Source organism: Lepeophtheirus salmonis, chromosome 5, assembly GCF_016086655.4.
Source record: "Lepeophtheirus salmonis chromosome 5, UVic_Lsal_1.4, whole genome shotgun sequence".
Classification (NCBI taxonomy): domain Eukaryota; kingdom Metazoa; phylum Arthropoda; class Copepoda; order Siphonostomatoida; family Caligidae; genus Lepeophtheirus; species Lepeophtheirus salmonis.
This window is the reverse complement of record NC_052135.2, coordinates 42,076,077-42,091,146: the sequence shown is the minus strand read 5'-3', so window position 1 is coordinate 42,091,146 and position 15,070 is coordinate 42,076,077. Positions and strand designations below refer to the sequence as shown.

Sequence of the window (15,070 nt, the reverse complement as noted above, 5' to 3'; positions counted from 1 at the left end):
AGAAGCGTTGTGTATATGTACTTGAATATTACTACACAACTAACTATATAACGTTCATGAATTTACCATTTTAACTGAATTAGCAAGGTAAGTTCTGCAAAAGGAAGAAAAAGTTGAATGCGCCAACTAGGCAAATGACAAAAAATGGTATGGTGACGTCATGTGATGTATAATAAAAGCGACATCTTGCGTGGGAAAAAGATAACTCCTCTACGGATTGTTTATCAGCTCAAGCTAACAGGCAAGTTTTGGCACTTTTAAAAAAAAGCTAGAGAGTGGGTAAAAGAGAGCGCAGAGGAGGAAGCGAGAGTGAGTAAGTTGTCCAGCAGGAGAGGAAAAAAGAGTGTAACTAGCTAGAAAGAAAAAGTTAAGGAAAAAAGCTGTGCAGCTGTGTTTGTATTAGTATAATAGAATATGAGAATAGCTATTACCGCTAGAGTACTACTACACTCTACATTGTTGAAGTGAAAAGGGAGGCGAAGTCTAGAGACGCCATAATAATATATATTTGAGCGCGACTCGGATCTTTAATCTCTTTCTCTGATTGATAAGGACTTGAAAAAGGTAAGTAATCCACTTAGTCTAATAGTTGCTTCTTTATTTGGAGAGATTTCTTGGGAGGGCTTCTCGTTGTGACTTCTGGAGAGTGCGTGCGAGTTTGTTGGAAGTGTAGCTTGTGAGATTGGCCTTACCGGCGTCACAGTCGCCTCATTGCTTTTGTGTGAGAAAGGGTCTGATTCGTTAGTAGTATTTGGGTGATGGTGGGGGCCTTTGACCCATTGCTTGTTTGATGTTCTGAGGAAGTGCCTGGCATATCCCCAGAGACTGACGCTGTGTTTTTCTTGCAGATGCCCCGAGGCGGTGAGCTTGAAGAAGAGGAGGAGGAATATTCCGTGGAGAAGGTTCTGGATAAGCGTGTGGGCAAGAATGGAAAGGTGGAGTACCTCCTGAAGTGGAAAGGCTACGGAGACGAAGACAACACTTGGGAGCCCAAAGAGAATTTGGACTGCGAAGATCTCATTGAAACCTTCGAAAAAAACAGGAGAATGAAAAAGGAAGCGGAAAAGTCAAAGAGCGGCGGGAACAATAGCAGCAGCAGCAGCGGCGGCGGCGGCAGCAGTACCAACAACAACAACAACACAGACTCCACCAGCTCCAGTACGAACCAAGCAGAGAAGCGGAAAAGTACAAGCTCTTCCAACGAAAAAAGCAAATCCAGAAAAGCAGATGATGATCGTCCCAGGGGATTTGACCGTAATCTTGACCCTGAACGCATCATTGGAGCCACAGATTCCTCGGGAGAACTTATGTTTCTCATCAAGTGGAAAGGCTCTGATGAAGCGGATCTTGTGCCGGCTAGAGAAGCAAATGTGCGATGTCCTCAAACAGTGATCAAGTTCTATGAGGAACGCCTCACATGGCACACATCAAACCAAGAAGATGAACCTGAGGATTAGTTCAATTCAAGTAATAAAGCAACAAAAAAAATAATTAAAAAAATGAAGGAGATTGTTGGAACAGTTTGTGAACAGTGTAGTGATTCATTTCCAAGCATTTAATGTTCGTGAAACCCCTTTCTATCAACGACCTCGTATTTATATCATATATTATACTTTTACCCAAGATATTGGTAATTCTATACAACTGTTTTATCTTTTTTCTTTCTTTTTGTATATACAAATATATATAAGTATTATTTTCCCTTCCAAATGATAGAATAAAACCTTAAACAAGTAATCTCATAATTTGTACCTACTTCATTTAAAGGAGGGGTGGGGGATTTATACATCCACTATTGTACCATATCAACCAAAACCCGAATCAGATTCTTGATAAATGCATGTTAATAACAATTTCTTATTAATGGCGGTGCTTATGATGTCTCATATGATTAATTATAGAAAATGGCTCAGTATAAGGGACCTGCAAGTGAAAGCCAGAGGGCTATGCACCTCCAAAAAAAACGGGAACGACATCAGGAGGATATTGAGATCAAAAGAAAGAAGCTTTCGGACGAGCTAAAAGTTGGGAAAATGGAATCCAAATTTTCTTCTCGAATAGATCAAGTTGATAATGACTTAAAGGTATCATTGATTATACATATTAAGTAAAGCTGTATAATAAATAATTAATTATACCACATTCAATTAAAAGACTTCAACTGTTGGATTACTTACGATGGAAGAAATGAAAACTAGGCAAGAGAACGCCCTGAAGGAAAGGGAAAAAATGCTTGCCAGAAAAGATCTTGAGAGGCAAGAGGAAATTCAAAAAAATGAAAAGCATAAGCTTGAACTGAGATTGAAGAGAAAGAGTCAAATCAAAACACTCTCCTTTAATCTCGATGAGGACGAAGAGGAGGATAGTGATGAGAGCACTAATTCTGAAAAGGATGAAAAATTAAAACCCGAGGTAGATTCTCCCTGATACTAATGAATACTTATATTTTTATAATAATTTGTAAATGTATATCTAGGATGAGTCTGAATCCAAATCTAAGGATGAAGGTCCTAAGGAAATTATTGATGAGGGGGATGAAAAATCTAAAAAAAAGATTAGGGAAGGATCCTGGTGTAGATACCAGTTTTTTGCCAGATGTTGATAGAGACGAGGCTGAAAATAAGCTCAGAGAAGAGCTGCGACAAGTAGCTGCAAATTCCTCACCCCCTTCTCGGATGATTTTTTATAGTTTTCTATTTGTAGAAATGGGTGGAAAAGCAAAAAGCACTAAAAGATGAATCTATAAATATTGTTTATTCATATTGGGACGGATGGGGTCATCGAAGGAGTCTTACTATGAAAAAAGGCAAAACTATTTATCAATTTCTTCAGAAAGCATTAGAAACTCTTCGACCAGATTTCCCGGACCTCAAAGTTGTAACTGCTGATCAGCTCATGTACGTCAAAGAGGATTTAATCATACCTCAGACCAATAGTTTCTACGATTTTATCGTCACAAAAGTGAGTTGATATCATATCACTTTTGGTTCATAACTCTTCAGTCTCCCATATTATAAAATTTTCTTTTAAATACTTAAATGTAGTACTATGGGCTATCAAAAAGTATAAGTTTAATCACATTTATATAATTGATTGTATGTTTTTTTTGGGGGGAATATATGTTTTAAAAAATATTAACGGAAAAAATTGCCCAAATTATAGTTCTTAAAACTCAACGAAAAAAAATAAATATATATAACTTTTTATATTAGCTCATTCCATAGATTAAATTATAAATTCTTAGGAGCTTAAATGATTTTTTTCCTATTTAAATTAGATTACCCCCTCGATAACTAAGGGCAGCCCTGATAATAACCAAGTAATTTTAAAGGATCAAAATGAAATGATAGCATCAATTGATTGTTGTTTGCTAAAATGACTGATGATTTATAAATAGTACACAACATACATATATATATATAAAGATTATCTTTAGGTCTATATAATAGACCTGAAGATAAACTTATTTCACTTGTTTTAAAAAACTTTTTTATTTTTAGGCAAGGGGTAAATCAGGTCCATTGTTTAATTTTGATGTTCATGATGATGTTCGTCTCATGAGTGATCACCGTTTAGAAAAAGATGAATCACATGCTGGAAAAGTTGTACTTCGTTCATGGTATGAAAGAAATAAGCATATATTTCCTGCATCACGTTGGGAACCTTATGATCCATCCAAGACTTATGACAAATATACAGTTGGGGATGCATTAAAGAAAAAGCTGTGATTAATTAAATATTAATAAATAATAATATACATTATGAATGAGTGTGTATTTAATTTGAAAATAAATAATAGAATGTTAATGTAATTTTTTATTTATGATCGATAAAGTCTCCTGTCTATAAAGCAATTATGTAGAGGAGAACGGGAAAAGTTGCAAGACTTTTGGCAGAGTTGGTTTGACATGCCAAATTTAAATACAACATACTTACATATATTTAAGTCTATTTAAATATCATATCAGTCAATAGTTTGTCTATTATAAGTTATATTAGAATACGACTCGTCAAATGTTGCAACTACTCCAGAGTCAGGAACATTTAAAAAATTAAGTTAGAGTTCGAAATTAAGAAAATTATACTAAAAATTATTTTTTGATGGATAAAAAACCAAGACTTTTCTTGAAGTTGAATTATTACATTTCTATGTAATATAGTAGATTAAAATATAATAAGATTAATATTATAGGGCAGATAAATTTATGATCACGCACCTCTTCAATGTCCTGCTCTGGCTAAATAAAATGCTTGATGTGAAGTATAATTATATAACATAATGAAAACTACTAGGAAAATTGCAGGACTTGTTACAACTGAGCATTACAATAACTCAAATTTCTCAATAAGTGAGTTTTGAATTTTGACCAAATTATATTGATTTATAGCAAAATTATCAATAGTTCCAATGATAAATATAATTTACAGCAGAAACAATGAAAAATTGATTGACTTATTATAAAAATAATGCTACACAAAAAAATTACAGTTATCCTTCAAAATCAGTTTGATCAAATCCTCGAAAAACAGTAAATAAAAAATATTGATTTTTATCACAATAATCTTCATTATATATATATTATACAAATTGTGATATAAATTTTATGTATAAGCTTGTTTGATGTTTGAGAAAAAAGGTCTGTTGCAAGTGCACCGTGTTACAATTGTTTCCTGTACACTCCCCCCCCCCCACACACGTAATATATATAGACTTAGATCACAATAATCTACCGAGAATCAACAATTAATATGAAATCTGAGGCCAGGTAAGAATTATCGACAGCAATAAACGTAAGAAATAGAAGAAATGGAAAGACATAGATTCACAAAAGCAAGAAAAAGATGTGTCTGTGAGGATAAAAATATTTCTTAAGATGAGATTGCTGTTTGGCGCGGTTTTTTATTGTTATTGGAGCAGTCAGAGTTTTTTTTAGATCATGAGTTGTTCTGTCATTAATTTAAATTAGCAGTTCATGGAGTGGAAATGGAAGATGAGACCGAGATACTGATTCATCTGAAAATAGATGAGGGACGTCGTTTCTCTTCAGATTGTAAGAAGTTGGTGCTTAAAATTCGATTCATGGGATGGGAATGGGAAGAAGAATCCTCGTTTGACGGACCGCGGCCGAAATGGAGTTTAAACAATTGTTTAAATCCTTATCCTTTAAATAAGTTTATTGAAAGAGTAAAGGATAATCATTTAGTCATCGAAACAGTCCATCCTGATCACTTTCATGGTATCTCTTTCCTACCCTTGAGTTCCTTCTATTCGGCTCTTGAAGTAATAATATTTATTTTCTAATATTAGAATTACTCTTGATTAATTGTCTTTAAAATCGAAATTATTGTATTTTCAGGCTGGACATGAAAGAATTTTGTCTGACAATTATCCATACCCAATAATTAGTTTCAATGATTGGATAAAAGTAAGGGATGTTTTGTCTGAAGGAAGTGAACTTGGACAACTGAAAGTTCAATTGGTCGCTGGGTCCGAACAACAAATTAAAAATTATATTAAGTTTTATGGATATGACGAGCAAATTATTAAATCCAAAGATGAACTTTTGAATACCTCGGATAATTTCACTTCAAAAGAAGTGTCTTTAATATCAGTCGATGATAAAAATAGGACTAACAACCCAGATGATATGAGTATCGATGTAACTATTTTAGAAGGAAAAAATTTACCTTATCTTAAAGATAGGGTAAAACCTCTGCCTAACTCCTACGTTTCCTTTGAGAACAAATTCTACTCTTCCATACAGTTTGAAACATGTTCTCCAGTCTGGAACTTCTCCGTGAAAGGTGTTCCTCTTAAACATGACAAAAAATATCAAATTGTCAGGCTCTGGCACTCAAATTTAAACACATCTGATGAAGCTTTAGGGTTTGCTGCAATCGATTTATTTCCTAATGGAGATAAATTAGAAAGTATAGATGGCTGGTATAACGTTATTGACCTCTCTGGTCGGCTCAAAGCTGAAATAAAAGTTCAGATCATTCCATCTAAATGTGAAAATTTGCTACCACAGTTACATAAAAATAATGAAAGCCAGGCCTTTCAAAACACATTTTTTCTCAATCTTCAAATATTGGAAGATATTTCGAATAACTTGAAGGCGAGATTAAATTTAAAAAACGACTTGAATCAAGTTTGTTCTTTGGACTTCGAAAGTTTAAGACTAAAAGATCCACTTTCAAACGATATACCTGATCTTGGAGAGATTGACTGGGAATGCGTATTAAACTCTGATACTGGAGGTGATACTAGACGCACCGCTGATGGTCAAAGCTCAATTCATTTAAACAAAGAGTCATAGTTTAGTTTCAATTTTAATTTTTAATGTTTAATCATACTTATATAAATATATATATATTTGTTAACTTAATAAATTTATTATAGTGTTTTTTGACCCATCCGAACTTTATCATATTTTGGTTAGTAATGTTAAAATATTATATTTTTACATGAAATTGATACTTGGTAACCAATATACAATTTATTGTCATGCATTTAAATATTATCTTCTTAACTGATAAAATATCATACTGTATTATTAAATTTAAACTTAAGAACAGTGCATTTGTTCAAATCGAATGCTTTTAAATTATAATTTAATTAGTGAGAATAACCCGTTTTTAATAACAAAACAAATTTTATGGTGTTTTCTTTTGCATTCTTTGATAATATTAGGTAGATAATTTATTAATACATAATATTCTTCATGATTTTTTACGCTATTCCCTTATTATAATGTGATGATTAAACTTTGATCAAAGAATCAGATTCCAAATAGTGCATATTATACAAAATATAATATAATACGTCACAGGGGTAAGGTAAAGCTTTTAAGTGACATCGCATTTCTAAGCTAATATAATATAATGGAGAATAAGAGATTAGGAGAGGAAAAAAGAACCTTGAAACAAAGCTACGTCACACCTTCCACTGTTTACAGCAAGGGGAAAACTTACTACTCCAATTGTGACGTCAAAATAAACTTGTCTTCTTATGCACCGTCTTTTATTTCATAACGGAAGGGTTTGTAAAGATAACAAAGAAATTAACTTTTTTTTTTATTTTCTTAATTTTGGAATTTAATAATGTCTCAAATTGACGCAGAGGAGGTAATTATACAATAGCCCTTCTATATTTTTATTTTAAATACCTTATTTACGTTTTAAATTGCTCTTCGTCGATTGATAGATCCGTCGAAAACGTTTGGCACGTTTAGAAACGGTGATCCCAAGTGAATCTACCTCTACGGCATCATCTGGTGAAACAAATGGAAGTTCTGCAGTATCTGTTGCACCTCATACTGATCCTGTTGTTCCCATGGAAGTCGATGAACCTCCAACGCGGAAAAGAACTAGCTCAAGGTTGTCATCTGTCATTTTACATTTACTTTAGTTATAGATCCTCTTTTTATGTATAACCTATTTATAAAAAGTCCATTTAACTGGTTCTAAAATTAGTTAATTGATCTACTTCCATTAAGAAAAACTTATTTCTAACATATCATTCTCTATTGATTTGCCATTTAGCCAAATTTGTTTATTTATCTATGTAATTCTTTTTCTTGTTCAAAGTTCAAGTTTTATTTCTACTCATACTTTTCTTTCAGTGTTTAATTTTAATTAATTAAATTGATCCCTATGAATGATTCGAATTTATGTAGTTAGCTCTTTCATACTAAGATTTATACTTTGAATTAATTATAAATAATCCTTTCAGTGTAAATTATGAAATGTCAAATGATCAAATTCAACTTATTATGGAATACATTCTAAATGTTCAGCTTTTGACGGAGGATATGTCCAATTACATCCCTCTTAACTCTGATGATAAAGAAGAACGGATGGGTTTAATAAATTCTAATGCTTATCCTGAGTTCATCACTGAAGTACTTACTGATGTTATGTATCTCATAGAAGAAGGTAAGTTATTTTTCGCTGCTTCTAGTGATAAAATAAGTTCTTTCATTCACTTTTATGTTATTAGGAGGAAAATCCATTAAGCTGATTAATTTCCCATGTAATGATGATACTCATTTGGTGACCAAGAAAGAAATAATGCTTTATTACATCGCAAAATCATATGCTAGAAATGAGGAAGAAAAAGATAAAAAGGTAATGAATTAAAACCTATATTTTGGGTTATGTTTGTTAGTCATAATCTTGCATCTAATTTACAATATAGAGAGCCCATATTTCTCCATTGTCGGATGTGCTCAGCAACATTCAATTACAACTCTTACGTTTCACAACGGCTGTTCTTTTAGATTCCTTTAAGTCTACTCCAGAAGCTACTCCGTCACCATTTGTCAGACTTTTAAAAGATCAATTATTACCATCAGCATTTCTTCCTGATTACATAAATCATTTTTTTAACTTTGAAGGAAATTGGGACATATTTTCCAGGGTACTTAAATTCATTATGATTACTTAGAATCGGCATTCATGGATGTATTTTTAATGTTTCTTTTAGATTTTTACTCCTCTTGTTCAGAAGCTTTCCTCAGACGTTCTTCGTTCGGGATTAGTTGGCTCCACTTTCAAGACTCCAATGCTTATAATGATGGAACTGTGCGAATTGAGGAGTGGATCCACTCGTCCGTTCTGTCGCTTGATTACTGAGCAATCAGATTGGTTACCCGAACCTCAAAGTGATGCTGTTGGAAGAGAATTAGCATATATTTCATTTTTGGGACCATTTTTTGCTATTTCTAGTTTTGCAGAAGAAGATTCCTCTGTTGCAGAACATTTCTTTCCTAAAAAATTATCTTCACCTATAATGCGAGCTACGTCCAGCCAACTTCAAATTGAGTTGGACTTATGTCGGGTAAGATTCTTGGTTTTCAAAATATAATAATCATTTACTTACAATTTTTTTTTTAAATAAGACAACCTTACATAAGATTATGCTAAATATATTGGTCAATTCTTCTACTAGAGAAGCTGGACTCTATTTTTTGAAAAAAGTTGTTGCTGCTAATTCAAAACGTCAACAAATGCAGGTAAGATTATTAACGAGTTTTTTCAATGATTTTTTTCATGTTTGACTTTGATTTAGGTGAATGATCGCTTAGTAGCAGGAGATGGTTTTATGCTCAATTTCATGACTGTGATGCAACATTTATCTTCGAAAATAGGCATAAAGAAAGTTGATCCATATTACTTATCCCATCCAAAACGGGGTGTAGATTGCGATGCAGATACACGAATGCACATGGCAGTGCCAGAGTATCAGACATGGATCGAACAATTGAATTCAAATGGACATGAGTGGAAAGAAATTAAGTTTCCAACAGAATGTTGGTTTCTTACTCTTCAAGCTCATCACATCGGAATTTTGCCATGTATCAGGCGCTACCAGAGGCTTTTAAGAGCTTTAAGGGAACTTCAGAAGATGGTTGATGAGCTTGAAAAGGCTGAAAGTCGTGTACGTGAAGTTCCATCTGCTTTACGAAACCGGCAACTTAAGAAGTGGAAGGAACAAATTAAAAAATTAAACAAGAGTAAAGCCTGTTCCGACACTGGTCTTCTCGATCCACAAGTTTTTAATAGATGTCTTCAGTTTTATTCAACTGTTTGTGAATTCCTTTCAAATATTATTTGTCCAAATGATGGTTTGATCTCACTGCCACTTCCGGAACAAGAAAATAAACTTTTTGCATCTCTTCCTGAATGGATAATTGATGATATGGCTGATTTTCTATTATTCGCATTACAGTAATATCATTTAGTTTGTTTTAAGTTTATTTTTTCATTAATTTGAGTAATTATTTAGCTACTTTCCTCATGCTGTTGTAAAGAATTTTGACCCTACAACACTCTCCTTCCTGTTAGCTGTTGTTTGTACACCAAACTACTTCACAAATCCATATCTAGGTATTTTTTAAATTATACCTTTTTATAATACTCTCACCTAAAAATTTATCCTTACTATCTTTTTCAGTCTCAAAAGTTATAGAAGTATTTTTTATTATAAATCCATCCATTCAAGAAGTCACAAGGGAGTTGTATGTCAAATTTATCTCGCATCCATTTACTGAAGAGTTTCTTCCTTCTGCACTAATGAAATTTTATACAGAAGTGGAGCAAACTGGAGCGTCGTCCGAATTTTATGACAAATTTACAATTCGCTACCATATTTCTATAATCATGAAAAGTATGTGGGCTTCACCGACTCATAAATTAGCTATTGTAAATGAATCAAAGTAAGTCTCTAAATTAAATGGATACAGGAATCATTATTTGAATTTGATAATTTATTTCGCTGTTATAGGTCAGGAAAACAATTTGTTAAATTTATTAATATGTTGATGAATGATACTACATTTTTGTTGGACGAGTCCATGGATGCATTAAAGAGAATCCATGAAATTCAGGAAGAGATATCTGATGTTGAAAGATGGTCAACTCAAACAGCCCAGTATCAACAAGAAAGAATGAGAACTTTATCACAAGATGATAGACAATGTAAATCATATTTAACGTTAGCCAGAGAGACAGTTGAAATGTTTCATTATTTAACTCGGGTGAGTTTTTTATTTATTCATATACAAGATCTGGAGCATTTTTTTTTTCAAAGGAAGGAAACTCTAGATTAGCAAAATAACTTTTTTTTTTTTTTTTTTCAGGAAATTGTTGAACCATTCCTACGTCCAGAATTAGCTGACCGTCTAGCAGCAATGCTTAACTATAATTTGAAACAGTTATGTGGCAATAAGTGCAAAACTTTAAAAGTAAAACAACCAGAAAAATATAATTGGGATCCTCGTTGGTTATTACGAAATCTAATTGACATCTATCTTCATCTTGATTCTGATGGCTTTGCCACTGCGCTTGCTAATGATCAAAGATCTTTTTCCCTCGAAATATTTTCGGTAAGGAAGTTATTCTTTTAGAATGATGTAATTGTCATTCTATATTTTCTACCCATAACTAAGGACGCCGTTGCAAGAATGAAAACAACTCTATGTTCGAGTTGTTTGGATATTGAACAACTCGAGAATTTGGCTAAGAAAGCAAAGTCTATAGTTGATGCCAATTATCAAAAAGATGCTACTTATGAAGATGCTCCTGACGAATTTATGGGTAAATTTTATTATCGATTAGTTATAATTATGTACATTGTAATTTTAAATAAGATCCTATGATGTTCGAATTGATGGAGGACCCTGTTTTCCTTCCAACTTCTGGAAATGTAATGGATAGGAAGCATATAATTCGCCATCTTTTATCCACGCCCAATGATCCATTTACTCGACAACCTCTCACAGAAGAAATGCTTAAGCCTGGTAAATTATTAGATTGTGTATAGAATATTTATGCAAAGAGTGGCCAGTTGCTTTATAAATAATTGATTAACTTGTAAAAAAAAAAAATGATATTTAGAAAGGGGAGGTTCTTTGTAGTTTAGGAGTTTCTCAATAGGCGGTAAAATTCACTCCTAAATGTGAATTTTGGTACTTTAGGAGGTTATGTAATTCTAAGGTATAGACTTTGCCTAAGACGTAGTATAGTGAATATGGGAGGGAGGAAGCACACGCGAATGTTATTGGCTACTAGAAGAGTATAAAGCATTGTATTTACCAAGTTTATATAAAAAATAAAAATAAAAATTCCGAAAAATATTATATAAATGAACTGTAATGAAATCATTCTATATAAGTGTATAAATGAGAAAATCTTATTTAAAGTTTATTTATATATATTTTTCCAAGCAGTTCTAATTTGGCACCATTTGTATATTGCCTTTTAAAAGAGATTTTTCTTAATTCTTTAATTTGATTGATACGTTTTTATCCCTTTTAGCTTTGGAACTAAAAGAAAAAATAGCGGAATGGAAACGGAAAAAAGATCAACACATAAAGTAAAGCTATTTTATGAGTTTTTCGAATAATTACAAGAGAAAATATAGATCTTTTAAATGTAGCGTGATTCTTATTGTGTTTGCCTATTTTTTTAAACAAATATATCAAGGATAAATTAGTGGTCCTTCCTTTTGTTAATTTTTATAAATATTTTTTTTCTAAGAATGTAGTTATGTATCTAACAGGTTCAATCAATTTTTTTCTAATTAAATTTGTCAAAATAAATACCTACAAATTGCTCAAAATTGATGTTTATTGATGTTAATATAGTATACTGAAGTTAAAGCTTTAACGTAGTTTGTATGTTTTAACAAATTATGTTAACGAAATATCTACGCTTTTTCTATTATATATTTGAATATATATGTTTAAATTTAATGTTGGAAAATTCAAATTAAGCATTGACAAAATTACATTTTACCTTGGACGTTTAATTTTAATTACATAAATTATATAATGGTTCTACATAAGATAATTTGTCGAAGGCAATTTTGACAAAAGTATAATTTGCCAAAGAAAAAACAAATAAGTGGAACATTAATAAGCATTTATGATTCCCAAAACCCCTTCATGTTGTCCTCATTATAAAATATAAAAGGTTGAGGAATTGGTCAAAAATTGAAATAATTGGCTTCTCATTTTTGATTAATTTAATTTAGTTTATACTGTTAATGGTGACTAATACCTTTAGTCAAATTCCTTCCATTTCATTGGAATGATATTTACTATAGGTTTGGACCCGTTACCTTTTTCCGTACTGCCCTTAATTCGTTAATTTCCGCTGGTTTATTCACTCATCTTATGAAAGAGAATCGATGACGACGTCATCCATTTTTGTTCAAATTTAGTTGGCTACAAATAGACTTATTATGTATCACAGATGGCTATAATTCATCATTTTTTCTCGTGACGTGTTAATTTTTCCCCTTTTGCCTTGTGAGTTTATGGAAGTTGTGTAATTATTTATAGAGTAATTTATGATAACGTCATTACCTCTTGCGAAAATATTGTACCCAATTAAATTTGGGTAAAAATTGATCGTGTGACCGTCGCTTTGCTACTTGGTTTTAGCTTTGTTCTGGCGTATGAGATTTCATGGAAGAAAAATAAAATAGGAACGGAGAAATGAGCGGCGTTAATGGTTCATCCAGGATTTGCATATTAAATATGCGAATTAAATAGAATATATTATTGTCTATGAGATACTTAATTGTAGAGTTTTATGGAGCTCATACATATTTTTTTTCAATCAAATGGAATCTATGTACAGATATGTCTCTAGATATTAGTGATACTAAGTACTTACATATAGCTAGTAGAAAAGGCTTCAAATTAAGGATTAAAAACAAAATAAAACAAAGAATTTTAATAGAAATATACGTTAATAAATAATTCCATTTTGTAAGACGCTAAAGAATAAATGCTAACTTCTTGACTTAAGTCAACTTTCTTTTGAAGAACAAAATAAATTATTCAGAGTTTGAAAATATGCATATTTTGGAATAACTTCACTACTTGTCTATCATATAGTGCACGGCTCTTCCAATATTAAAAGTACAAGGGTCCTTGTACATCCCCTAAAATAATCCCAATATTATTTTTTTAGAAAAATGAGGAAATAAATTTTTTTGAGAAATAGCTTTTTTTTTAGAAAAGACAAGATTTGAAAATAGACACAGAAAAATTTCAGAATTGTGGCAAGAAAAAATAGTTAAAAAAACACTTTTTCTTTTCCTCAAATTTGACAACAGGTTTTTATTTATGGGCCAGCCTTCGACCCTGTCATACTATTATTAATTTGACAATACTAATTTTAATAATTACTAATTAGTAATTGATGAAAATCCGGTGCATTTTTTTGCTCTCCCGTTTTATGGAGTTGGGGAAACTAAACAGTAAATTTTCTTTTTCTCAGTTGTTATCATTATTCTTGAATTCATTATGGGTGAATTTTCTTTTTTAATATATACAAGCTATTAGTGATATATACGAACTGGATAGAACATTAGAAGTGAGTTCATAAAAGACGGAGAGTAACCCTTATGCTTTGTTGCGGATTTATAATTGTAAGTCCTTGTTTAACTCAGAGTAGAATTGAAAATGGACGTCGGAGTAATTCTTGCCTAATTTGCGTTGATTATTTCCTTCTCCCCCTCGTCACAGCTGCTTGTAGCTGATCTAATGAAACGTCATGACAGCTAGGCAGCCCTCCTCCAAAACATTCTTCAAATTGTAAGGGTTACCATGTTGATTTTAGGCTTCTTTTATTCTGACATGGCCAAAATGCTCCCAATTAGCATTACTGATAGATACTAATTTTACTACAAAATTACAATTAAGTTCGTCCTAAAAATACCAGATAATTTACTACACGTAAAATATAGCTGGGGTCTTTTGACTCGTATATACTCTTTGGCATCTTTTTATATGTTGGGTATTATTACGAAAAGTATTCCTTAGCAAAGCGTACCACATTATTAGGAATGTGAAAATTGTCCAAACCCTCGTGAACATACATTTAAAAAAAAGGTATATGATGGTAGTGCTCTTATTAATTATTTTTTCCTATTTTAAAAATTAAATCAGTTTAGGAAGTAAGGTGTACTTAGTACTTTTAAAAGTCTATTAATTAATAAACGTTTTCAATATTTTTTTTTGATAAGATAATAGACATCAATAATCTCTGTTATTATTGTTATATACTTTTATTTAATAAAGGTTATTATTATCCAAAAATAATTTACCAATAAAATAATATGTTGAACAATAAAAAGTACATATTAAGTAATTATCATGAAATAACCAGACAAGAAACTATCGATTAAAATAGTTTAAATGAAATAAGAAGTTATATTTACTTTCATTCTTTAATTGACAAAACTCGATGTAATGCTTTCACTTTCAGTAAGGAATTTATGCAGATATACAAGTTTAAAAAAAAATACATAGAAGTTTTTGAATAACAAATAGTAAATTATGTATTATATTGTATCTTTGATGACATCTTGTACAATAAAATTCTCAATTTGAGGCTCTCTCGACAGTTTGCAATATATATGAATACAAAAAAGTCTGGGAAATTAAAATTAATGGCTCTGTCAATATTTCGCAATATAGATAAATACACAAAAGTTTAGGATTTTCAAATTAATATCCCTCAAATGATTCTATGATAGGTTTTAAGTTTTGTA

General features: G+C 31.6%; 3 protein-coding genes and 1 pseudogene across 4 annotated transcripts; all 4 read left to right on the top strand.

Moving 5' to 3' along the window:
• Nucleotides 1-423: 423 nt before the first annotated feature.
• Nucleotides 424-3,807, top strand: LOC121117227 (protein FAM50A). Its single transcript, XM_071888682.1, has 6 exons — nucleotides 424-564; nucleotides 1,902-2,084; nucleotides 2,155-2,412; nucleotides 2,508-2,645; nucleotides 2,704-2,961; nucleotides 3,501-3,807. Exons 2-6 carry the CDS (start codon nucleotides 1,905-1,907, stop codon nucleotides 3,726-3,728), a joined length of 1,062 nt encoding a protein of 353 aa, XP_071744783.1. The 5' UTR covers nucleotides 424-564; nucleotides 1,902-1,904; the 3' UTR covers nucleotides 3,729-3,807.
• LOC139905469 (chromobox protein homolog 1 pseudogene) lies at nucleotides 558-1,737 on the top strand (annotated as a pseudogene). The gene is made up of 2 exons (XR_011780241.1): nucleotides 558-721; nucleotides 849-1,737. The product of XR_011780241.1 is annotated as a chromobox protein homolog 1 pseudogene (transcript).
• Nucleotides 3,808-4,695: 888 nt separating the features above from the next.
• On the top strand, nucleotides 4,696-6,413 carry LOC121118508 (uncharacterized). The gene is made up of 2 exons (XM_040713089.2): nucleotides 4,696-5,281; nucleotides 5,358-6,413. The coding sequence occupies exons 1-2, from the start codon at nucleotides 4,985-4,987 to the stop codon at nucleotides 6,318-6,320; spliced, it is 1,260 nt and encodes a 419-aa protein (XP_040569023.1). The 5' UTR covers nucleotides 4,696-4,984; the 3' UTR covers nucleotides 6,321-6,413.
• Nucleotides 6,414-6,855: 442 nt separating this feature from the next.
• Nucleotides 6,856-12,124, top strand: Ube4B (Ubiquitination factor E4B). The gene is made up of 15 exons (XM_040711809.2): nucleotides 6,856-7,128; nucleotides 7,208-7,380; nucleotides 7,736-7,938; nucleotides 8,003-8,130; nucleotides 8,201-8,422; nucleotides 8,489-8,842; nucleotides 8,904-9,017; nucleotides 9,074-9,732; nucleotides 9,791-9,891; nucleotides 9,959-10,220; nucleotides 10,289-10,541; nucleotides 10,644-10,889; nucleotides 10,953-11,100; nucleotides 11,154-11,303; nucleotides 11,821-12,124. The coding sequence occupies exons 1-15, from the start codon at nucleotides 7,105-7,107 to the stop codon at nucleotides 11,880-11,882; spliced, it is 3,099 nt and encodes a 1,032-aa protein (XP_040567743.1). The 5' UTR covers nucleotides 6,856-7,104; the 3' UTR covers nucleotides 11,883-12,124.
• The last annotated feature ends 2,946 nt before the right edge of the window (nucleotides 12,125-15,070 follow it).